The following is a 24,248-nucleotide window of genomic DNA, read 5'->3' on the forward strand; positions in this document are numbered from 1 at the left end:
TGTGGGCAAGGCCTCTACGCAGGTCCCCTGCCCCTATCCCTGGGAACCGAGGTTCTGCCTTGCAAGTCACGTAGCTAACTGCTGGGATTCTGTTCAGGATCCTAACAAGAGGCGTGGTCAGTTGAACACACCAGGACCGCATTAGAGATGAAAGGTCTCAGAAGCAGTTAGGGGCACTGGCTGCTCTTGCAGACGACCCCAGATGTGATTCCCAGTACCTACATGGATGTTCACAATTGCCTGCAACTCCAATCCCAGGGCATCCAACTCCCTCTTCTGACCTAAACAGGAAAGAACCATGCAAGTGGTACAGCTTAGGCTAAGCATTCATACACTTAAAATTTTTTAAAAAAAATTTTTTTTAGGAAAGGAAATAGAAAACAGAGGTTGGACAGCAACTGCCGCGGGTAAGGCTATGGGCTAGTGAGCCAGTGCCTCAAGACGTCTCCTCACAGCCTCCCGAAGGAGTAGAAGTGCCGACTTGATATTAGGGTCAGACATGCTATGACTCTGAGGTCTCTCAGTTCTGGAGTCCTGGGGTTTCAGGGTCCCATGGCTCTGGTGTCCCTCTGCTCTGCCCCATACTGTAGGAGTCTGTAGCTTGTCTCTGCACCCAGCCTTCCTGCACCTCAGCTTAGTGTCCCTTCTTTGTTTTCAGAGAGGCTTGGATGGTCAGGTAGGACTGTCTTGGCCACGAGCAGTGTGGACCAGGTCCTGGCTATCTCCCAGGGCAAGCCATCGCCTCTCTGACTCCCAGCTCTTGACACCTGCTTCTACAAGCCTCCTCCCTCAGATCCATTCAGCAGGGCTCGGCATGGATACTGTGTAAGTAGGGAGGGTCTCTGAAGGACAAGGGTGACCTTCAGAAGCCATCAGCCAGTGCCACCATCACTCAAAGGGTTCCATGTTAGCTGCCACAGTCTCCAGCTCCCAGAGCAAGGAGGCTTCCAGGTCCAAGTTCAAGCAGCAAGAGGTAGGGTAACCCATTGGTTCCAACCCAGGCTCCAGAGGGGAACAGACATGTGTGTGTGTGTGTGTGTGTGTGTGTGTGTGTGTGTGTGTGTGTGTCTGTGTCTGTGTGTCTGTGTGTGTGTCTGTGTGTCTGTGTGTGTGTGTCTGTGTGTGTGTGTCTGTGTCTGTGTCTGTGTGTGTCTGTGTGTCTGTGTGTGTCTGTGTGTCTGTGTGTGACAGCTGTCCAGTAGCAAGTGTTTTAGTAAGGGTCACTTGGGGTCACCCACTAGGATAGACACTGGCTGTGGCCTCAGTGCAGAAGAGACGCTCAGTGAGGGTGGTGTGCAGGGGAGTGACTCTGGCTTGCACACATCTGTGCTAGAGACATGGAGGCCTCTTGGGACCAACTTCTCCTTAGTTGTTCGACCTTGGCTATGCTTGTGACCTTTCAGAACCACAGTGCCATTAAATGGCAGGAAGAACTCCCACCTGAGAGGTTGGGAAGGTGGCATCCCTTCTCCTCACCCGGGGTCTGGATCCCTTTCTCTCCCCACTGGATCTCCCAGAGAAATGATGCTGTCAGTAGAGAGGATCCAGTTACTGTGCCTGAGGACGCTGTGCTTCTATGAAGAATTTAACGTGTGAGATGAAGGTGTGGACCAGTGGATAGAGGGCTAGCCTATCATGCATGAAGGTCCATGTTCCATGCCCAGAACATCATAAAGTGGGTATGGGAAGGCAGGAGGATCAGAAGTCCAGGGCCAGCCTGGGCTACATGGAACTCTGTTTCAAAGCAAAGAGTTTTAACATGATCCCTGTCCTTTCCAACAAAGGGAAGCTGTCTGGAAGCTGAAGGACTGTCCTTGTCCTACTGGCCAGGGAGCCTCTATGGGGTTACAGCCCAGAGGGTGGGCCAGGCGTTTCTTTGGCACAGGGTACTGGGCAGTGCAGCTTGGGAGTGGGGCTACAGGTGGGCTGTGCGCTCTGGAGGTCCCTTAGTCTAGATCTTCCTGCTATCCTCCACGAGGTTGCCTTTCTCTCTCAGCTGTGGGAGGCTCATGCCTTTTAGCACACACGTCCTGACTGTTAATTTTTAATGTCACCCTGGTCAATAATTGATGGTGCGGCTTTAACAGGAAACCTGTGTTCTACATCAGCTATCTCTCAGTGCCGCCCTTCCCTCGAAGGCCTCTGTCTGGAACTGCCCACCTTCCGCCCCACGGGAATCAAGACTCCTTCATCTCCTGCATCAAAGGCTTCAAACCACTTACCCACTCTTGTGCTATTTGCATCTCCAGCAGCCCGGGAAGGTCAGGAGGCTCTGTGGAAAGGTGGAACCGAGACATGGAGGGTTCACGGCTGCTCACAGAAAACAGCAAGGGGTGGAGAGTAGACTAGGGTGCCCGCTCCTGCCCAGGACTCTATCCTGGCCCTGTGAACTCTGATGATTCAGGTATGTCCTGTTCTCCTCCTGGGCAGGGTGCAGACCAAGTGGCTAGGGTTCTTACTGCAGTGGACGCAGGGAGAGAGGGTCTACAGAAGTATCACGCCATCAAAGAAACTTCCTCAGGGAGGCTCTGAGGGGTGAATAGGAGTTTGCTATGACTGGGGAACAGTACTAAAACTGGGATCAGTTCTATTGTGCATCCTCAGCCCTGACCTCCAGCCCAGTCTCCTGTCTATGTTTTGTGAATTATGTGGAATATATCTATGTTCCCTAAGGTGTCATCCTTGTCCCTGATTATCCACGGCTGTTTGTCTCTCTGGTCCCACTTATGTTCTTTTAAACCTGGGTGCAGACTGGGATCAGTTTCTGCAGTCTACCCTGTTAGTCATCCAGGCCCAGCACAGCCTCTCTGTCACAGTTAGCTTTAGCAGTCAACTTCACACAAACCTAGAGTTGCCTGGGAAGAGGGTCCCTCAGCTGAAGAAATGCCCAGATCAGAGCAGTCTGTGGGCATGTCCGTCGGGCATTTTCTTGATTGCTGATTGGTTGTAATTGTTGTGGGTGGGCCCAGCCCACTGTGGGCAGTGGCGTCTCTAGGCAGAGACACCTGGGCTGGGTATGAAAGCTAGCTAAACGAGCTAGGAGCGAGCCACCGAGGAACATTCTCCTGTAGTCTCCGCTTCAGCCTTCGGCCTCGAGTGGCTGCTTTGGCTTCCCTAGATGGACCCTGTGAGCCAAATAAAGTCTTTCCTCACCAAGTTGCTTCTGGTTAGTGTTTTATCCCAGCAACAGAAAACAAATTAGGACACCTTCCTACTGTCCTCTCACAGGGGCAGGATACGGAGAGAAGCTCCATCCAGGGTCAAACCCAACACGGCATATGAACACATTCACTTCCTGCATGGTACACAAGGACATACTGAGTCACATAGATCCCATAGCACACCCACATTCTGGTTCACATTCAACCATGAATCAGAGGACACACACACACACACACACACACACACACACACAGACATACCTATACACACAAGAGAGAGAGACACACACAGACATATACACACACACAGACACAGAACATACATACAGATATACAGATACACACAGACACAGACATACATATACACACACAGAGAGAGACAGACACACACAGACATATACACACAGATAGAGTCACAGGACACACCTACAGACACACACAGACATACAGACACACACATAAAGACAGACACAGAGTACACATACAGACACACACAGACACACATAGAACACATATAGACACACATACAGACATACACACAAACACACACAAAGAAAGACAAACAACAGACACACAGAAAGACAGACACATATAGACACAGACACACAGAACACATACAGACACACATACACACAGAACGACAGATACACACACACACACACATACACACAGGCATACCTATACACACAGAGAGAGACACACACATACATATACACACACACAGAGACACAGAACATACATACATACATACAGATACACACAGACACAGACATACATATACACAGAGAGAGAGACACACACACAGACATATACACACAGACAGAGTCACAGGACACACCTACAGACGCACACAGACATACAGACACACAAAGACAGACACAGAGTACACATACAGACACACACAGACACACATAGAACACATACATACAAACACACACATACAGACATATACACAAACACACACAAAGAAAGACAAACACACATACACACAGACAGACACATATAGACACAGACACACAGAACACACATATACATACAGACACACGTACACATGGAATGACAGATGCACACACACGCACCACACACACACACACACACACACACACACACACACACCACCCACCTCCTTGTTCACTGATGCCCGATCAGCCAGAAACAAGCCGTCTTTCATGGGTGATAACCTACCCAGCTTCCCTGCCGGGCCTCCATGCCTGCTGGAGACCCGCCTGTCCTCTGGGCATCTCATTTCTCCTTTTCACATGTGACCTGTCCTGGCTCCTTAGGATACATCCCACCTTTCCTCTCCTCTCCTGAAACCCAGAGTGCCCAGTCTTCAGTAGAGACCCACCATGCCATGCCCAAGACTCTCTGGAGTCAGTTGTGCTCTCTTGCCTGCCCTGCACCCACCTCTTTTTCGGGTCTCATCCACACCAAAACAACTTTGCTTGCAGCCCCCACCTGGCCTTGGCACAGCCACTGCTGCCCTTGGTACCACCTGCCCACTGTGGTACTTGGCCTCCCCAACTCCCACCCAGAGGCTCAGATATCTCAGACTAATGGACTCCGTGCTCTTGTCTCCAGGCACCACAAAGAGCTCTGCCCCCTCCTCCTGCTGTCAGCTGGGAAACACACTATTGCCATCGACTGACTAATGGCTTTTAGGAAGACAGAGTATCAGTCCATTACATGCGTGTATCGATCGGGACCCATCTGGACTGGGGCTCTGGGAAGCAGTCCTTGGAAACACAAAAGGGGGTTACAGTAGAGGCGGGGACACAGTGATTACAAGAGGGAGACTTGGAAGTGCTTTTCTGGTCAAGTGTCAACTAGCTCTCCCTATATCCTCTAACCCCTGACTCCAGCCTACGGAATAAAGTGTCTTATAGGGGAGTCAGTTCCCTCACTGTGGGAGCACTGGTCAGGAAATGCCTAGAGAGGCCACTGGGCAGCTCAGGTGAGGAGATCATGGGAAGAGGCTGGGAGCGGCAGTGGAAGCAAGGCCTGTCTCCCTGTTCAGTAGCAGGGTCCCTGTACTGGAGGAAGCTCTTGTCCCCAGAAGTCTACGTTAGTTAGATGGTCACTTGGCTGGGACATGGGTGTTGAGTAATGGACACTCACTCTGGAGGTGCAGGAGCTGTGGGCCCGGCATAGCTGTGCATCCTGCTTCTTCCCACCCAGACCCACAACACCTAACTCCAGATGCTGTCTTTCTGAACTGCAGCCAGTGGCAGCCGGCATGACTGACCCAGGCAGAGACTGAGCCAATGGCAGCAAACTCCACTCCAGGTCCCTTCTCCCGTGTGTCTGATGGAGCAGGGGCATAAGCTGTCCTCCAACTCTAGCTGGGGTAGGGCATGAGGCAGTGATCCTTCCTCCAGCTCACCGAAGTGGGAAGAGACAGGTGGGGTGGGCTTTCTTGGGGTCCTTTTCATGAGTAGATTGCTGTGGCTTAAAAGGTGATAATACGGATTCTGTCATGGATATGGAGGGATGTCCCCTCCCTTCATGGAGGGTCATACCTGGCCTTTATGAAGTGCCTCTTTGTTAATGACTCATAGGTCTGGCCTGTCTACTTACATAATTTCTGTGTTGGGACACTTTAATGGAAGTTCCGTATAGTGTGTGTGTTGTTACTTCAGTCCCCACACCAGGGTACAGGCCTGTCTGTGTGAGGGAGATCAGCTGGGAAATGGAATCCGTGTTGCTAAGTTCCTAAGCTCCCCGAATACCTGTCTGTACTCTCTCAAAGTCCCTGCTCTCTCCATGTGGCCAAGTAGAGGCTTACTCAAAAACACAGGAATCCAGACCAAAAGCCGCCCTCCCCTAGCCTGCTGGGAGGTTGCCGGCCTTTCAAACCTACCGTCTCCTGGGAACTGAGGCTGTAAGAGGTACCTGTGACCTCCCTGTTCCATTCAGGTCACTCTGGAATGGTTTTCGAAATGGCTTCCCTGCCCGTCTCTAAGGTGTGTCTGCCCTTGACGGAAGGCATTGATTTTTTCCAAACAAAGCAGGCAGAGGTCAATGTGGGCCTTCTCTGAGTCAGCGGTGGCTTCTGGAGGCTCTGAGCTCTGCCTTCTTTGTCCCTTTGCTCCTAATCCTCAACACAGGGCTTGAACCCTGTAGACAACCTCCAAAAGGCACGGGTTGTCCAAGTGAGGGTCCTGTGCTGTCTGTGGAACCCTTGGCACCAGTCATGCTGGCATGGGAGCAGGCTGGGGCTGGGAAACTGGTAAAGAGGTGCCTATGATGGCCCCATCAGGGACAAAAGACCCAGCAGTACAGAACCAGCGGCCAGTCCTGCTTTCTCCTCTCTCCTGCTTCCTGTGTGGAGCTGATGAACTAACTGTCTTTCTAGAACCACAGTTGCGCCATCAGCTGCCTGTCTGGGGGTGACCCTGCAGACAAGTTACTTTTTAACATGAGCTGAAGAGACACGTTGTCCCCAGAGAGGTCACAGGACAAGGGGCAGGTGAGGCTATTCGAAGTGACAACATTCCAGCACTGGAGTCCCAATGGCTAGTGACAAGGAAAGAGTTGGGGAGCACTGGACACCATGCCCTCAGGGGCCAAGAGCATCCCCCTAACCTGGCAGAATCCCAGCTTCCTGGGTGGGCACATGCTGCCTGCTTTTGAGGCATAAACACCACAGCTCATTATCCCTAAATGCAGAAGGGATGTCTAGGTCGGCCAGCCCATCCCGCAGATATCAAGATTGACCAGTACATACATTCCCTAACCCAGGAGCACAGTTACAATCAACACAGAATCATAATAAGAAATGTGGAGTTTTCAAGGGCTACCCTCCCCCTGTCCGTTACAGTGTATTTAAATCATCAGCCCATAGGTTTTGTTTGTGTGTTTTGTCATTTAACAAGAGGCTCCCAAATTCCCACTATCTCCTTGGCCACTCTTGGCACGGGACAGGGAATCCTGTCATATGTGGGACATGCTTTGGAAACACTGAGCTGTGCCACTCAGGGCAAGCCTGCTTTTTCCAGAAAAGCAACTTGACTGAAAGTTAATTAAACATGCATTCTGTAAACAGTGAGAGGGGGAGGAGGAGAACCCCAAGGAACCAAGGTTTGAGAAACAAATGCTGCTTTATGGAAACAGATAATTATCAATGGTCTTAGAGGCGCAGTAAAATAGACGGGAGGCTCATGGAGAGAGGAGGCAGAATGAATTAATAACAGCACCATGACGATTAAAGAGATGGTGCCCCGGAGTTGCATCATGAGCCCATCTGTAGTGCCACCAGACCCTGCCACTGTGCATGAAGCCGTCAATCAGACTGTGACCCTAGGCTCAGGCTTCTTCCTGCCCGGGAGTCTACCCTGAGGAAGTAACTCACCTCAGGGAGAGGCCAGGGACAGTGAGGTAGGTGTTGGTGAGCCCTTGTTTCCCACACCCCTGCCACTGCCACTGGTATTTGTCACAGCAAAAGAAAAAAGGAAAGTGTGAGCAGTCTTAAATGTCGCTCTGTGGGGAACTAAGTTAACGCCAGCAAGAGGGAACTTCACGACCGAGTAGATGCTAAAATGATGTTTAGAGACATTAAGGAAATTCGCATGATAATAGCCAATTTACTGTGAATAAAACTGGAACGCAGAATCCCACACAGCCTTTCTGGGAGAGCAAAAAAAGCAGGGTGTAGGGGACAGGGAAGGCAGGAAACAAAACATCAGCCAGGTGGGGCCTGGGGCCTCCCCCTCGACATCGGTTACTAATTCGATAACAGTAATGATAACAGCTCCTGTTTACCGAGATCCTGACTACACCAGGACCATCAGAATCCTCGCTAGGAGTCCATGTGGTGGTCTGGTTTATAGCCATTTCACGTATGGAAATATGGACTCCAAGAAGCTAGATGATTGGTCCCATGAGGTGGGTGTGTATGAACCCTGTACAGTTCTGAGACAGCTGTTGTCAGCCCTGCAAGTTTGCTGGAGTCTGATCAGGAGATGGGTGTGGGTGTGGGGGAAGGGATTAAATTAACTGGGAATAATCAATCATACATCCTGCAGGCTTGCGCTGCCTGGCCTCCTGTTGAGGGAAGGGGCTAGCTGGAAGACAGACAGACCAGAGGGCTGGTGAGGAGCAGGTGGTTGGCTGGTAAGGAGACTGTAAGGAGGGAGTGAGGGGTGGGTGGGTGGGTAAGTGTGTGGTTCAGTAGGTGGGTAGATATGGTAGGCCGGTGGACAGGTAGGTGGACTGGTGAGTAGGCAGGTGAGTGACTACTTCTGTTAGGACCTTGAATGCTAGGAACAACCTTGATGCTGGTATAAGAGAAAGGACTGAGACCTTAAACACAGGCCCCCTGGGCCAAGCACGTTCCAGAACAATCTGTCGGGTCTCTACAGCCTTCAGGAAGGGCCTGAGTCAGATCACTGCTGCCCCAAGCCAGAGAGAGCTATCTATGGGGTTACTTAGAACCCTAGACTTCCTGTGGTTTGGGGGACCCTGGGAGTCCCTCCAGGGATAGGTAAGGTTGGGAAGCCACACTCCAGCTAGCGACATACCTAGTGTCCCAGGTATCTCAGGAGGCAGATGTCCCAATAGGGAAGGGATTTATATTCCCAGGCCCTGGACTCAGAAGTCAGCCATCCTGAATTCTGCTGTCATTCTCCCTGGGCCTCGGTTTCTTGGATTGGACTGAGGACACTCACTGCTGGGATTCTGGGCAGAGCCAGCGGCCCTGTCACAGGAGCTGTGACGCTCTGCTGCCTCAGCCTGCTAGCCATTCTGGGGTTCGTTCACTGAGCTGACCTTCACGGCCAGCCTTCAAGACACCATCCCACAAGACACAGGCCATTCACTCTGAGTGTGCGAACCATGAGCTCTGTAGAGTCCTGTTTTCCAGGGTTCCTTTCCAGTGGGACAGACAGACAGATAAGCAGACAGACACTAAACAGGAAACCAGACACAGTGCTAGGTGTTGATGACGCATCAAAGGGACCCAAAGTGTGTGCATTGAGTTCAGTGTGGTGGTGTCAGAGTCCAGGGGAGGTGGAAGGGAGGGGTGAGGACAGTCTGTCTGGGAGGAGACTCTGGGTTTGAACCTGCTGGGAGGAAGGGAGCTAGCCCTACAGGTTACTTGGGTGAAGTGCTTTGTTAGGGAGGGAGCAGCAGCTGAGGTCCTGGGGCAGAGAGGTCGCTCGCTGTGCTGGGTGAGCAAGAGAAGAGGCTTTTGATTCCATTAGCTGTTTTTGATTCTGTTTTAAAAGGGTCACTCTACTGTGAGGCACAAAGGATAGGGACAGGAAAAAAGGCAGGAGGGAGGCTCTTGCCTCAGTGTGGGCAAGATGGAGATGACCAGCCAAGCATCCTCCTGATCTGGCTGCAGCCAGTCCACCTGCTTTCAAATGCTGACTGCTGACTTGCTGGCTGGCCCAAGGCCAGTCACCAAATCGCTATGTGCCTCAGTTTCCTTGTCTACAGACGTAAGTGGCAGAGTGTTGGGCAGGGAACCTGAAGATGGGCTGTGCAGATGTTGGAGACAACCTCTCCCGGAAGAAGGGGAGGAAACACTGAAAAATCACAAGACTCAGAGGTCCCACCAGGAAGGGACAGAACGGTGAACCTGCTTGTTGCTGGAGAGAGGAGACTGACTAGGAGGTGCCCAGAGGAGTGCAGGGAGCTCTGGGAGTCACCACACATATTGGAGTGGGCTTTTTTGGTGATGCGACTCCCTGAGTCACCCATGCTTCAAGTCTGCCATCTGCACACATGTGGCCCAAGCCCACACAGGCCTCAATTCTCCTATCCATGAAGTAAGGGCAATTTAACCTTTGAGACCCCAATGAAATAGTTACCAAGTCCCAGCGAAGCGTAGGGTGTGTGTATTCTCGTGCGTGTCTGTGTGTGAGCGAGTATGAGCGTGTGTGAGCCTATGTGTGTTTTTGTGTGTGTGTTTCTGTGTGTGTGTGTGTGTGTGTGTGTTTCTGTGTGAGCGTGTGTATGCATATTCCCCTACATATGTGCCGATGACTACAAGGAAAGGATGGGGTGGCCAACATGACAACTGATCTCTCTCACCTGTCACAGGACAGGTGGGATGCAGAGGCAGATATGCTGACTTTCCCTCCAGATGGCTCTGAGGGCCTGGGTTGGAGGTGACCATGCTCAGCCAGATCATGCACTGCACCTGTGCCCTGGCTGGCCTGCCGCACTGTCAGAGCATACTCACTGAGCATCTGCTATGAGCCAAAGGCAGCCCCACCATGGGCTGGAACCACCAGAAACCACAGGCAAACAAGCTTCTGGGACTATCGACAGGGGACAGGGCCTGGGGAACCTAGGAGCCTGGGTAGGTGACTGGTCTGGGGACAGTGACCACTACAATCTGCAACCAAGGAGGAGACTGGATCACTTCTGGCTGAGGAAGGCAGAGCCCTGGGGTAGGTAAGGAGAGATTCAAGGTGTGGAGGGCATAGAGGCCGCAGGGAATGGACGAATCTCAGTCATCTGAACAGAGGTGGAGTCTGAGAATCTGAACAAAAGTTCCTCTGCAAAATCCAATGAAGGCAGCACGTTTCCAGCTCGCCCAGGCCCCACTACTCCCTAACTCAGTCAGAGACATAGGGCTGGCTGAAGCTCCGTATGCCTGCCATTGAATCTGGTACCTGGTTTTGCCTTCAGCCAGGCAGCCATATTGCTTGAGAGGGAGATAGAGTAGAGAACTAAGGGGCCAGGGCTGTGCCACGGCCCCCGAGGTCTTCAGTATTGCTGCAGAAGTGGCAACTTAGGGGCCACCCAGGGCTTGTCACTTATCAGTGACCCTGCTGCTGGCTGGAGGCATAGCTTTCCTGTTTGCCCCATAGCAGGGCAGGCGTACCCGTACCCTAGAGCCTGGGCAGCCAAGACCTCCCATAGCTGCCCGGATCTCCATCTTGCAGGAGCCTTTGACCTGCCCTGCCCAGCTGATTGCGCGGCCTCGAGCCTCCCAAGGTGACATATGGCTCTGCCACCATCATGGCTCCTCAGCTGGAGGCCATGTGCCATAGAAGCCAGAGAGTCAGACAGCCAAGGATGCAGAGGTCTTCTACACAAGTCATGATGAGGAGGGGAGAAGCTATGGGCTGAGCTCAGAAAATGTCCTCCGAAGTCCTGCCTCCTGCCCCCTCTACTCTCCCTGGGGTGGCAATGGCTTTCCAACCCTTTCCCGTTGTTTCTCCTGTGGGGAGAAAAACCCTGAAGCCTCATGCAAAGTCATGGCATATGCAAGGACAGAAAGTGACTGGGAGGTGGTGTGTGAATGTGGCCAGTGGCTAGAACATTCTCAGCACACGTGGGCTTCGGAGCCATGGTTTGGATGGGTAACCAGGTGGCACGGGTACAACTTCCTGAAGAGGAAACCAGGAGGGCAGGGACGGTTGGGCTCTGCAGTGTGTGCGTCCTACATGGCCAGGCAGACACCTCTCAGACTCAAAGAAACCTCTGGCTTTTGTGCAATTCCAAGTTCTGGGCATACATCTCTCACCTCCTCTACGGCTGTATACCGAAGGTGCAGCATGGCACTTGGCATACAGTAGGTGCATAATACGTCCATGATGGTGAAAACCAGTGTGGGGGAGGGGGAACACTGAGACAGACCCAGAGCTCACAGCAGGTAACCCCGGGGCATCTGAGCAGAGGTGGGGTCTTAGTATATCTCCAGGCAGGCCAGCACTCCAGCTGTGAGTATAGACCACTAATAACCGTCAATGCCTTCCTGGGCAGGTGGGGACCCCAACGGAGAGGCCTGTTCCAGCTAAAACCATGGTGCCCATAGGCACCCCACCAGGCCCTCTTGGCCAGTGGGCTCTGGATGTTCTGTGGCACAGACGTGAGATGGATACTTTGGGAAACCTCACCATCAGGCACAGTCAACAGACTGCTCACTGTCTAGCTCTCCCTGGGTCTGGGTCTTGCTTTACATCTGAATGGTGGCTCTCCACACCCTCCTCACCTCCTACCACAGGAGTCAGCCCAGGGCTCATCCAAGGAAAGACAGACAGCAGCTGTCTGCTGCATGATCGACAGGCACTTCCTCGTCCGTCTGTAAGCACAAGAGTCTGTAAGTGTGTCTGATTAATTATTCACGCCATTCATTATTGAAAAGGTCGCTACCTGGGAGCTGCTTCAGCAGTGGCTAACAAGCTCGCCTGTACCTCCCAGGAGAAGCAGCGAAGATGCACTGTGTGCCTACTATGCGCTGAGCAGTCCCAGAATAACCCAAGGAAGTTTATACCACCCTGACTTCTCATAGGCATTGGGAGGTTGAAGGATAATAGAACAAACCAGGCCCATTGTGTGTTAGCCAGCCCCCTACAGAACCCAGTGGTCACTGAGCTAGGAGGTATAGGTGGCCAGTCACCTGCAGGGTCCACTGATCACTGTGCCGAGAGATGTAGGTAGCCAGTCACGCACAGAGCCTGGTGGTCACTGTGCTGGAAGATGCAGATCGCATCTTCAAGATGACAATCTTGCAGGCTGGGTGCTGGGCTGCGACCCCCAGGGATGCGGTGTTCAGAATCTGAGTACTACAGCTACCACACAGGCCCCAGAACCTGCCCACCTATGACCCTGAGCCAAGGCCATGCCTATCTCTGTTCTTGGGTTAGCTGACCTCATGAGACACTTGCTCTGAAAGTCCTCAGTTCTGGGTAGCAATGCTGCCACACGCACCCCCGCCCCCATCGATATCATACTGGAGTAGGGCAGAGATGACAGCCGCCCAGATGAGACGGGACACGGCCATCCCCAAAGCCAAGCTTTTGATATGTCACCTCCCTTGCCAGCGTCCTTCTCTCTCCTGAGCTTCCATGGGACAGCCTGCCTGAGTCACCTCCAGGTATGTATGGCAAAGGAACAAAAGGATAGATTTAGAGTTATTTCCTGACCTCTCGCTGAAAACTCTTCTCCCCAACCACGAGAAACTTTCTTTCCGTTGACCAGACCACAAAAACTTGAAAAGCCATCCAACTTCCCCTTTTCGCTTTGGCCACTAGGAAACTCAAGGGACAACCTGTCTCTTTTTTGGCTTCTCCTCTAGACATACATGTGCTGCCACACGTGAGTGGCTTCAAGTCCTCTTTGGCAAACAGTTAGGACAGCAAATAGCCCGGCCACCCGTGGTCCCAACGCGGCAGCAGTAATAGAGTCCAGTCCACCCAGGCTGCTGTTTCGAACACTCACCAGGCAGATGAGCTCTGGAAGGCCATCAGGGGTGGGCTGTGCGTGTCTCCCCGAAGTGTGTGCACGGCCTGGGGGGCTTGCGGCAGGGCACCAGGGGGAGGCTGTGGCTGTGGGGCTGGCTGTCCTGGCCGAGGGGCTCGAGCAGGGTTCCCCCACCGCCGGGGGTCCTGTTTCATCCACCGTCCCTGGATCCCCCACCGCGTCAGGTAAACCTTGCAAATATCGTAGTTCATAGCGGAATAATAGAGTAGATCCAAGACCAGCAGTGTGAGCACAAAGAAGCCGTAAATCCACACTCCCAGAAGCGCAGTGTAGTTGCTGGGGAAAGAGAAGCAGAGACTGAGCCGTACTCCCAGAAGCCCCAGGCCTGTGTGCCAGCATTCACCACAGATTGACAAGACACATAGATCAGGCACTAGGCTCCATCCCCACCTGCCCTGTCTCCCTTGCACCCCACTGTCCACTGCTCTGGGCCTGCCCTGTGCTCTAGGCTAGGCTTCCTGGGTCCTTCCTTCTGCAAGAGCTCTGACTTTTCTAAACTGGGTATTGGGGCTCCCATGACTCGGGGTCCTACCTCACCCCCCACCTCTCCTTGTATATGCTAAGCTCCCTTCTGGCTTTGTGCTTACCACAGCTGTCCCTGGGACACTCCTTCCTGGCCCCACTCCCAAGGACAGATGCCTGAGGCCTGTCATTGGTTTTGAGGAAACAGTAAACCAAGTCATGCCCCATGTGCCTCAGGGCCCCATGGCACCTCTGCCAGGGTGCAACACCTTCAGATCCTTTGCAGAATTCCCTACCCAGTTGTCCATGACTCCCGCTTCAGCTCAGAACCTGTCCTTGCTAAAGTCCTTTCCTTCTGACCACAGAGAAATCCTTTTTTTTTTTTTTTTTTTTTTTGGTTCTTTTTTTCGGAGCTGGGGACCGAACCCAGGGCCTTGCACTTCCTAGGTAAGCGCTCTACCACTGAGCTAAATCCCCAGCCCCCTTCTTTTTTTTTTTTTTTTTTTTTTTTTTTTTTTTTTTTTTAAGGTAAGGCCTTATGTAGCCCAGGCTGGCCTCAAGCTTGTTATGTAAGACAAAGGTAACCTTGGATTTCTGGTTCTCGTGCCTCCACTTTCAAAGCATTGGGATGACAAGTGCTTGGTTTGTAGGCAACGGGAATGGAGCCTGGGGCTTTGTGCATACTAGGAAAACACCCTACTAGCCAAGCCAAGATGGCCACTCCATTATTCTGTGTTCCCCAACAGAGGCTGTGGTCTCCTGGCAGAGGTGGCAAGAGTCCTTAGGATTTAATACTTCAAATGCTCCCAACCCATTGCAAACTCGGCTGTCTCTTTACATGTTGCTTTGACACTGGAGCACACAACTGGCCACCCCCTGCCCAGTGCCTGTGCACAGGTCAAGCCCTCTGCTGGGTAGCCTTTCCCATGTCCCCACCTCCCTCCCCCTCTGTCCCACTGTTTGGGGTACCCTCATTTGAGACTGTTCCGATCCCCCAAGTCTTCCTGAAGCCCAGCCTCTTCTTTGGCCCCCATCACCTGGCATATCTGTGCCTGTGATACCCCCGCCCCAGGATGGGGTCTCAGTCCCCTAGGGTAGGTTGCCTCCAGGTTTGCCACCACAGGTGGGTTGCTGCCTGGAACCCGCCAGGGACTGGACCGTTTAAATAGACTGGTTTATTAACTGCTCAAGTGACACCCACTTCAGTCTGTTCCCTGCCATGGGCATCTGCTTGAGTGGGCATGGGCCAGCCAGGGTGTTGAGAAGAGGCTGCTGACCAGCCTGGGAGAGGCGAGCTGAGAACCTCCACTCCAGAAGGACCTGGAGCGCCTGCCTGCCTGCCTGCCTGCCTGCCTGAGCTAGGAACTGAGCTTGGCCTGATCGTCTGGTTCTGCTTTGCTGTGTGGTCTATGAGAAACTCAGCTCATCTCTAGGTCTTAAGTCTCTCCTCAACTTAGGATGCCCACCTCCTCATCTTCCAAGGGTGACCCCTAGTTTCAGCTGTGGTTTCTGGTGGTGAGATGGTGGCTATCCTCTGCCCAGCCTTGCCAGGGAAGAAGCAGAGCCTATAAGCCCACTTTCTTTCTCCATTCAGGAGAATGTTTCCCAGCGGGCCAATTTCTTGGACGGGAAAACTTCTCTAGGGAGTCAGGGCAGTAGGGGTTCGGGGTGGGGGTGGGGAATGGGCTATCGGTAAGGCTCTGCCACGTTGTGCACAGAGAGTTTGGCAGCCTCAAGATGGGTGCTTAGAACTCAATACCAGTCAGTACTTGGACTCAGTACCCAGCAAATCCTAAACAAGGAAGTCTTTCCAAAGCAACCTTGTCTCTCAGCCAACTAAGACGATGCAAAGGTGTGAATGACTGACAGCCAAGTGCTGAGCCTTTTATTAATGGACTTTAGCTTTGCCTGGAAGTGTCAGGGCACTTTCCTCTAGTGTGCCCGTCAGAGGAAAAAGGCCAACATCCCCAACTCACTTATAGGCTGGAGACTCATGGGAGACAGATGTCTAGGTGGGCTCTGGTCCCAGGCATCCAGCTCTCCCCAGATTCCTCTCTTGCAGCCCCCATGGCAGGGCTGTGAAAACCAGGCTGTTCCTGATGGTTCCCATGGCAGCAGCCTGGGGGCTGAGGAGGCGGGGAGGGAGCAGGGCCGCTCTCTGCAGATGCTGTTTGGCATCCAGAGCAGGAGGGGTGGTGGCCCTGCCTGGAGCTAGAAACACTGAAACAGCGCAGGACAAGGGGCAGCAGGAGGTCCCCTCTGCTCTGCACAGTGCTCAGATGGACAGAAGCAGACCTGTGGTGCCTGAGGGGGGAACTGGACAGGGAGAGGAACCTCTGGGGGACCAAAGTCTTCTCTGAGATTCCCCAACTGCGACAGCAGTATCAGGATTTGAATTCCCCAGAGCACCTCTAAACCCAACCTAAGCAATCCCAAAGGGAACCACACAAGGCTTAGAGACCTAGCCCCATGCCCTGATGCACCCCTGCTGAGCCAACTCCCCGTCTCCTGTGCACCCAGCAGACCCTGATGCTGGGTCACCGTGTGGTCATCAGGAAGCCTCATGTGGGTCACAACGTCACTGGGTTTCCGAGATCACCCTGTGGTCTGTTTTCATTTGTAAGACTGTAGGTAGCCTCCCGGACTGCTGGTTGGATCATACACGTGTCAATCACACCCGTGTGGTACTGACACAGTGAGAACTGGGAATGGGAGGGATGCAGGCGCCATGGTACTGACCAGCGCTGGCCAGATGTTACAGTTGTGTGATTGGCACACCAATGAAGAACGAGGGACACATGTGCTCTGGGCTCAGAGTGAGGACCCCATTTTACAGATGGGCCCCCTATGAGCAGCCATTGCTCACAGTGACCACGCCATTCCTGTTGCGCAGAATTGGAAACTGAGGCTTGTCTCCCCAAGACTGTGGGAAATGAATTCTGAAGAGCTGCATGTGGGTCCCAGTGGCTCCCAGTGGCTTGGCCCACACCTCTGTTGTAAGGCTGACAGGGCTGCTCCCACAGTATGTTCTGTGATTCCCCCTTTATGAATGAAGGCTGCAGAGGACTGTCACAATTCCCACTCGGCCAACCCAACTCATCAGGGTGGGACGGCTTCAGCCATGGTCTTCCTGCTCTAACTGACAGGCTGGACCAATGTTCCCATGACTTTTGGGTGTTGGGGATGGGGGCAAGGATTTCCATTCCAGGCCAGGAGTTTGAAGCCAGGTCCCTACAACCTCAGAGAGTGCTGAATCCTGGGAAATCCCAGGGTTAAATCTAAAACGGACACCAGAAAGGGAGCCCCGAGATTCTTTCGTTATAACCCTGGCTCCACCTGTATTAGGAATTAAAAACAAGTCCTGTCCCCTCTCATCTGAGCATTCTGTCTGAGAAAAGGTTCCATGTGTGTGGGGCTTGCATCTGGACAGTATCCCCACCTGTCTGTTTATTCTCAATTCTGCAGAAGGCCCTGCCTACAGGGACCATGCCCTGTGTGTGGCACATGGGGCACCAGGACCACAAACCTCTCCACAACAGCTTGCAGCCCCCAGCCCATGCTCTCCAAGGCCTGCCAGCTGCAAGGATTTGTGTCTTTAATTTTTAAAATGCCATTTAAAGTATGCAATCTGGAAATTAACTGCACCCAGATGCCAGGCCACGGCCACGCGTGCGTGGAGGGCAAAGATAAAAGGCAGATGTTGTGGCAGGGCTTCTGAGACCGGCCAGCCTCAGACAGTGGCAGGCGCCGCCGTGTGCAGGTCTGGGTGAGTCAGCTTCCTCGGGGTTTCCAGAGCGATAACAGAACCTTCCCACTGGAGGACTTGCAATGTGTCTGTGGAGCAGAACGGCCGGTCAGCTAAAGGCTGCAGTTGCCTGGCCTGACCTGGGATATAAATCCCTGCCCCCACCCAGAAGTCAGGAGAGCAGTGGTCCGGCCCATCAGTCAGAGCAGGGAGACCCTGGCTGCAGAAGTCCTGTCCTGCTGGTTGGCTTGGGCAGGTGGAAACAGGAACAGCCCTGTGCAGACTTCACCCGTAAAGTGGGAACACAGAACATATTGTGGGAGTTGCCCTGGTCAGCCTCACCATGGAGACCTGGCTTTAGCAGGTGGGAGCCATTGGGACCTAAATTCAGCTCTTCAAAATCCACTTTCCATTAATCTTAGGAAGATGAACCTCGGTTTCAGCCTTAAAGTAGGAGTTAAGTACACATCCTACTCTGGGGTGTAACTGAGGCTTTGCAAACTGGCATGAGGTCCAGAAAAGAGAAGAGACCTTGAAGGCAGGGGGGCAGGGGCTACAGTTCAGCTTGTAGAGGTTTTTGTTTGTTTTTTGCTTTGTTTCCTGGTGCACGAAGCCCTGGGTTTTATCCACAGTACTACATAAAAGGTGCACGGTGACACGTGCCTCTAATCTCAGCTTTTGGAAGGTAGAGGCAGGAAGATTAGGTCTTCTAGGTCATCCTTGGCTTCATAGAGAGTTGGTAGCTAGCCTGAGCTACACGGGGCTCTGTCTCAGTCAAAACAAAATAGAGAAGAAATCAATGAGGGAAAGCTCCTGTGAAGCAAAGAGGAAGCCAGGTGTGGTGGTGCACACCTGTGATCACAGAGGAAGCCGGGTGTGGTGGTGCACACCTGTGATCCCAGCACTTGGGAGACTGAGGAACAAGGACCTCAAGTTCATGGCTAGCCTGAGCTACAGAATCTAAACAATCACAAATAAAAATCACCAAGGATGCCTCAATAGGTCTAGGCGCAGTCAAGCATGGTACCTTGACTAAGGTCACATGTCCAGGAAGAGGTTGGCTGGGGCAGTCATGGGTGGCACAAATCTTGTGTTTAGTAACCTGGGAGGCAGAGCTCACTCGTATAAAAAAATCTCCCTTTCCTTGCCAGGGGGATGTCCCAGTGGGGTCAGCCGCTGTCTCCTCTGGCCCTGCTGCTATAGGCTTAACTAAAGGGCAGGACCACAGGGTCAGGAGGTAGGATGATGCTGCACACAGAGCCAGTTTGACCCAGTGGCCCACCCGGACTCTGTCCCTGAACAAACACACAGATGCCTCTCTTCAGGGCTGGGGCGCACCTGGGTATAATGGGGACGGCACTGGCCAGAGCCACGTGAGCAGAGTGTGTGTGACTTTACTCTTGCAGCTTGACCACCATGTCAGCCTGGGCCACGACATTCCATGTGCAGAGCTACGAGTGTCCCATGTGGATGTCACCGCAGTACAGCTGGGTCCAGGCGACAATTGGATAGGTATTGCTATGGCCTTGTGAGCTGTGTGGTTTCAGACATACTTCCACACTCTCTGGTTCTCAGGCCTGTCTATTGGACTTGCTCACATGTAATGGCTCTGTATGGATTGCAGAGAAGTCATTTATAGGGTTAGGGGAAGGGGTGTTCAGGCAAGAAGCTATGATAATTCTAGAAGGTCCTCTCAAGAACGATACTGTGTAAGGAGATTTTACACCTGACGAGCCTCGGCAAGACTGTGACTCAGTGATTCCCATTCTATTCTGGTTAGCCTGGGTCAGAGTTCAAAACTGGAGGCCATGGGAGAGGTCACATGGGGTCACGAGGGTACTGGGACTCAGACTGATAACACCACACTTCAGAAGCTTCACTATGACCAATGAGAAAGGAGGGCTTTGGCAGAGACCAGGAAGAAGAGGCCTTGACAGGCCTGTTTGGCCCAGGAGTGCCAACTGCTTCATTTTCGTGGAGACCCATCTCCATACCTGCAGGCCCCTTTTCCCTAGACATATCCTAGCATCTGCCCCTGAGGAGGGAGGGAGGGAGGGGGAGAGAGAGAGAAAGAGAGAGAGAGAGAGAGAGAGAGAGAGAGAGAGAGAGAGAGAGAAACAGACACAGGCACCCACACACAGAGAACATGCATTCAGGCATGAGAGACACACAGAGAGAGAAACACAGACAGACAGACAGACAGACAGACAGACAGACAGAGACAGAGAGACAGAGAGAGAGCTGATTGCTTTCTCCTGCAGCTCTGAGCAAAGGCCTCCCCTGACTTGACAGGGGCAAGGCCTGCCTGAGAGGGGTGCAGGGTGTCTGGCTGGCCCTCATTTGGCCCCTGGCTGCCGGCTTGGCTGGAAGCAGGCATCTTGCTGCGGTGGTGGAATTGGCAAAGCAGCCTCCTTTCGTTCAGTGGCTTGCTTTTCTGCCAGGCAGACAGAATCGCCACACAACACTCTGTTCATCCAAAAAACACAAATAAATAAGACCAGGTCACCAGCCCACCTCCAGCTGACTCACTGCGGGGGGGGGGGGGGAGGAGGAGGAGGAGGAGGAGGAGGAGACTGCACTCTGAACAGGGCCCCCTGGGGGGGGGTCACAACTGGCTTCAGACAAGGCTCAGCTTCCTGGACCTGTGGCTGGAATGACAGAACAAGCGTGTCTGTGTCCCTAGCCTCAATTCTTGTAAACCTGCTGGGGTCTAGGACAAGAGATCTCATCAACATGTTTTTGGTCCCTCCCCTCTTTTCTCTCAGAAAGTCTGAGGCTGATGGAGACTCAGGGTGGCTGTCCTATGGTATGGCAAAGGCACTAAAAGGTAATGCATCCACGAGTGGTCTCCACATTGTGAGTCTACCTTAAAGTAACTTTCTTTGGCCATGTGTCAGGCTGCCATCTCAGAGATTCACCTCGTGGCCCCCCTCTGTAACTGAGTCCACCTGGAAGTCAACCCCTGCTACAGGTCCCCAGGCCTGGGTCCTCTCCACAAAGTCCCTGAACCTGGAAACAGGACTGACGGCTCCCACTGCCCCTCTGTTGGGCTTGATTCCCTTCCAAGCCACATTCTGGTTTTTATGGACTGATTAGGTCCCCAGGGTCCTCATCCCAATAACTCGCTCTATGATACAAATGAAGCTTAGACCTTTCAGGAGAGAATTCCCATCCCAACCAACTGGGTGTTCCTGCTTCTGGCTGGGAAGACTAGCCCCTGGCTGAGAAACGCTGCCCCTGGCTGGGAGGCCCCGCCCCTGCTTGGGAAGCTCCGCCCCTGGCTGGGAGGCCCCGCCCCTGACTGGAAAGCCCCATCCCTTGCTGGGAGGCGCTGACCTTGTCTTAGAAGCCCTGTCCCATCTGGGAGTCCAGGCCTAACAGTCACATCTATATCCCCTCTTCCTCTTGAAGGAGTCTGCGCAGAGTTACCCATCCTCACCTGTGCCTACTCCCCTTCTAGGTCGGCTGCCTCGGCTCCCTTGGAAAGGGTGCTGCTGGTTTGGTGGTGATGAGCAGGGGCCAGCTGCCTCACCTCACATCCCTATCTCTGAAGAGGGAGTATCAGGAAGATGGCTAGACACTTAAAGGAGGATGCCCTACGTCAGCAGGCCCCACATCTGTCAAGGGACACTGGTGTCAGCAGCGCGCATATGGGATACCCCTGTGACCGGCACAGAGATTTCACAGTGCCTTGCCCCGGGAGTGCTTCTGAAAGCCAATGATTAAAAACTCAAGCGAAGCTTCGGAGCATCACAGTTCCCACTCCCTCTGGGGGAAGGCCCTTGGTATTGGCAGCCAGCGGCAACAGCCAGGCCCCTGTGCCTGCTTTGTGGGAAACCCTGTGGGAGCAGATTATAGAAACCTGTGGGCTTCTAAGGGAGGCTCCCAGAGCCCAGGTGCCAGACCTCGAGGAAGTCTAGTTGTGGGGCCCAGCCTCTGCCTGGCTTTCACAGGGCACCTGTAGCACCAACCCCAGTCCCGGCACTACCCTTCCCCCTCGTGGAGATAGCCCGTGGTCTTACAAAAGGCTTAGGTCAGATTCCAGGCTTGGTTCCAGACCCTGCTGTGACGGACGGGCTTGCTGAGCCACTTCACACACAGGATTATTCAGAGGCCCAAGCAGATGGCAGGATATTCAGGGGAAGCACCGTGCAACTGAGAAAGGAGCTCTCAGGAGCTGGCCATGGTGGGAGGAGGAGAGGTTTGGATGATAGTCAGAGTCTGTATCTCCTGCCCACCCAAAGGAAAGAGGCACCTTCTCCCGAGCGAGCAGAGCCTGGTAGCAAAGCCTCGAGCTCCAGAGGCAGACAGAGCTGGAGGCTCAGCTCCTCAGTCCTGTTGCTCCCAGCACCACCACGAATCATATCAACAGTAACTCCATAAGACCCCCCATTCAGTCCATTGCTCCTACCATGGGAAACCTTTCAACCCCCAGGGAAAGACTTGAAGCTTCCCATAATGCCGAGGATAATAAGAGTGCCTGACTGTTGGCCTGTTTTAGAGACACTAGCCTATGCATCTGGAAAGGAAAACAAAACAAACAAAAGCATACAAAATCAAGAACAAAAAGCCAGTTGGTGGTGGGGCATGCCTTTAAGCTCAGCACTGGGGAGGCAGGGGCATGTGGATCTCTGAGCTCAAGGTCAGCCTGGCCTACAGAGAGAGTTCCAGAAACGCTGTCTGTAAAAACCAAACCAACCAAACAAACAAACATTAAAAAAAAAAAAAAAAAAAAAAAAAAAAACGGGGCTGGGGATTTAGCTCAGTGGTAGAGCGCTTTCCTAGGAAGCGCAAGGCCCTGGGTTCGGTCCCCAGCTCCGAAAAAAAGAACCAAAAACAAAACAAACAAACAAAAAAAACCCAGAAAAACAGAAACTGTGAAAGTAAGACTGGCATCAGGACTCAAGAGGCGGTACGCAAGTTCGCAAGTTCAAGGCCACCCTGTGAGCTCCTGCTTGATAAGCAGGAAGAGGGGTGCAGGGTTATTTTTTCCAAGTGGCATAACTGGAAACAGGAGAGAATTGATGGACAAAGTGTTACAAAAACTGAGGACCGAATTCATGACTAAAGATTCCTAATTTTTGAACATCCATAGCCAGGAGGGTAAGAAGAAAAGAGGCTATTTCTGACAGCAACGTGAAAAGAACAAGCTAGAAACAAACGCAGACGTCACCCACGTCTTCCCTACATAGAGAACCAAAAGCATTACAAAAGAAAATCTGAAGGGCAGAGGATAGCTCAGGGATGGGACAGTTGCCTAGAAACTTTGAATCAATGGGTAAACAGGCTGTGTGTTCTTGAGTGGAAACAGTCAATGCCGAAGACTGAAACAGAAACAATATCGCAAGAAGTTGTTTCTTCTGTGAAGCTAAGGGCAGTGGAGGATACTAATAGGACTTTTTCAGTTTGTTCTGTCGGGGCCTGCAGAGCAGGAGAACCATATAAGCAAATTCTAAAACCCAGGGTCTAAAGAGCCCAGGACGATTAAACCACAGAGACATGAAGTCAGACTAGACGTCAGCAGTTCACACAGTTGTAACACTAGCATAGAACATGGAGCAGCAAAGGCCACAGAGCTGTGACACTCTGCCCTGGGGCTCACATGTGGCACGTTATGACACAGGGTGAGTTTGAATGTCACACCAGTAGACAGAGAGAAGGCAGGCGGTTCAACAGGAGCATGGGGCTTTGTTAGTCTTTGGAAGAGGAATGACACCCACAGGCTCGACTGCTTAGACACTTGGCTTCCAGCTGGTGGCGCTGTTGGGGGAAGGCTGTGAAACCATTAGGACAGGGAGCCTTGCTGGAAGAAGTGAGTCACCAGGGGCTGGCCTTGAGTCTGTATAACCTGGACCCAGTTCCTCTTCACTCCCTGCTTCCCAGGTACAAGGTGGCCAACCAGCTTCCTTCTCTTTCTGCCAGACTTCCCTGCCTCCTGCCATGTTGACTCTGCCATGATGAACTGTGTTCCCAGGAACCTTGAGCCAAATAAGTCCTTTCTCCCTTAGATTGTTCTAGTCAGGGCATCTTACCACAATGATGGGAAAAGAAACTAAGATACTCTCTGTATAAAAAGATAATAAAACCCAGTTCTTGATGGAATATTTACATTAGAATAAGTCTGACCCAAACAACAGATAAGAGACTGGGAAGCTATATTTGAAACTTGAAAGAGAAGACAGGAGAACTTTTTGATGCTCTTAGAAGGAAAAGCTTTTCTCAAAAGGGCAAACATCAGACACCACAAAAAATAAATGGATATCCTGAGATCACACGACTGCTGAGCATGCATAAAAAGCACTTCAAAGTGAAGGGAGTGCTGGAAAATATTTGTATCATGTTTCCTTCATATATAAAGATTTCTTGTTAAAAAATAAGAAAAACACCAAAAATGTAGTAGGAAAAGAAATTGACAGAACCACATCAACAGCCAGCATACAAGAAACACAATGACATGCCCTGCCCTTGCCTCTAACACACCAAAGGATGGTCAACTCTGTTCAAATAGAAGTGAGTGCCGCTTTGACCCGCCATGCCCTGAGCAGTACAGCCTCTGCTCCTGTGCCAACAAATTTCTCATGGAGACCTGATCTCCATGTGTTTTCATTACCTCTGAAGGATCAGTCTCGGCATCAATGCTAGTACCAATATTACTGAGTGAA

At 52.3% G+C, this 24,248-nt stretch overlaps 1 protein-coding gene across 9 annotated transcripts in view; it reads right to left on the reverse strand.

The window, feature by feature from the left end:
• Positions 1 to 24,248, reverse strand: part of Shisal1 (shisa like 1) — a 117,055-nt gene that overhangs the window by 14,341 nt on the left and 78,466 nt on the right. For 5 of the 9 annotated variants that reach the window (XM_087558759.1, NM_001432013.1, NM_001432012.1 and 2 more), the window contains 1 exon segment: positions 13,338 to 13,655. In XM_087558759.1, coding sequence (XP_087414885.1) covers positions 13,338 to 13,655 — 318 coding nt within the window. 9 annotated transcript variants of the gene reach the window in all.

The sequence above is a fragment of the Rattus norvegicus genome, chromosome 7 (assembly GCF_021556685.1).
Source record: "Rattus norvegicus strain SHRSP/BbbUtx chromosome 7, alternate assembly SHRSP_T2T, whole genome shotgun sequence".
NCBI classification, from domain to species: Eukaryota; Metazoa; Chordata; class Mammalia; order Rodentia; family Muridae; genus Rattus; species Rattus norvegicus.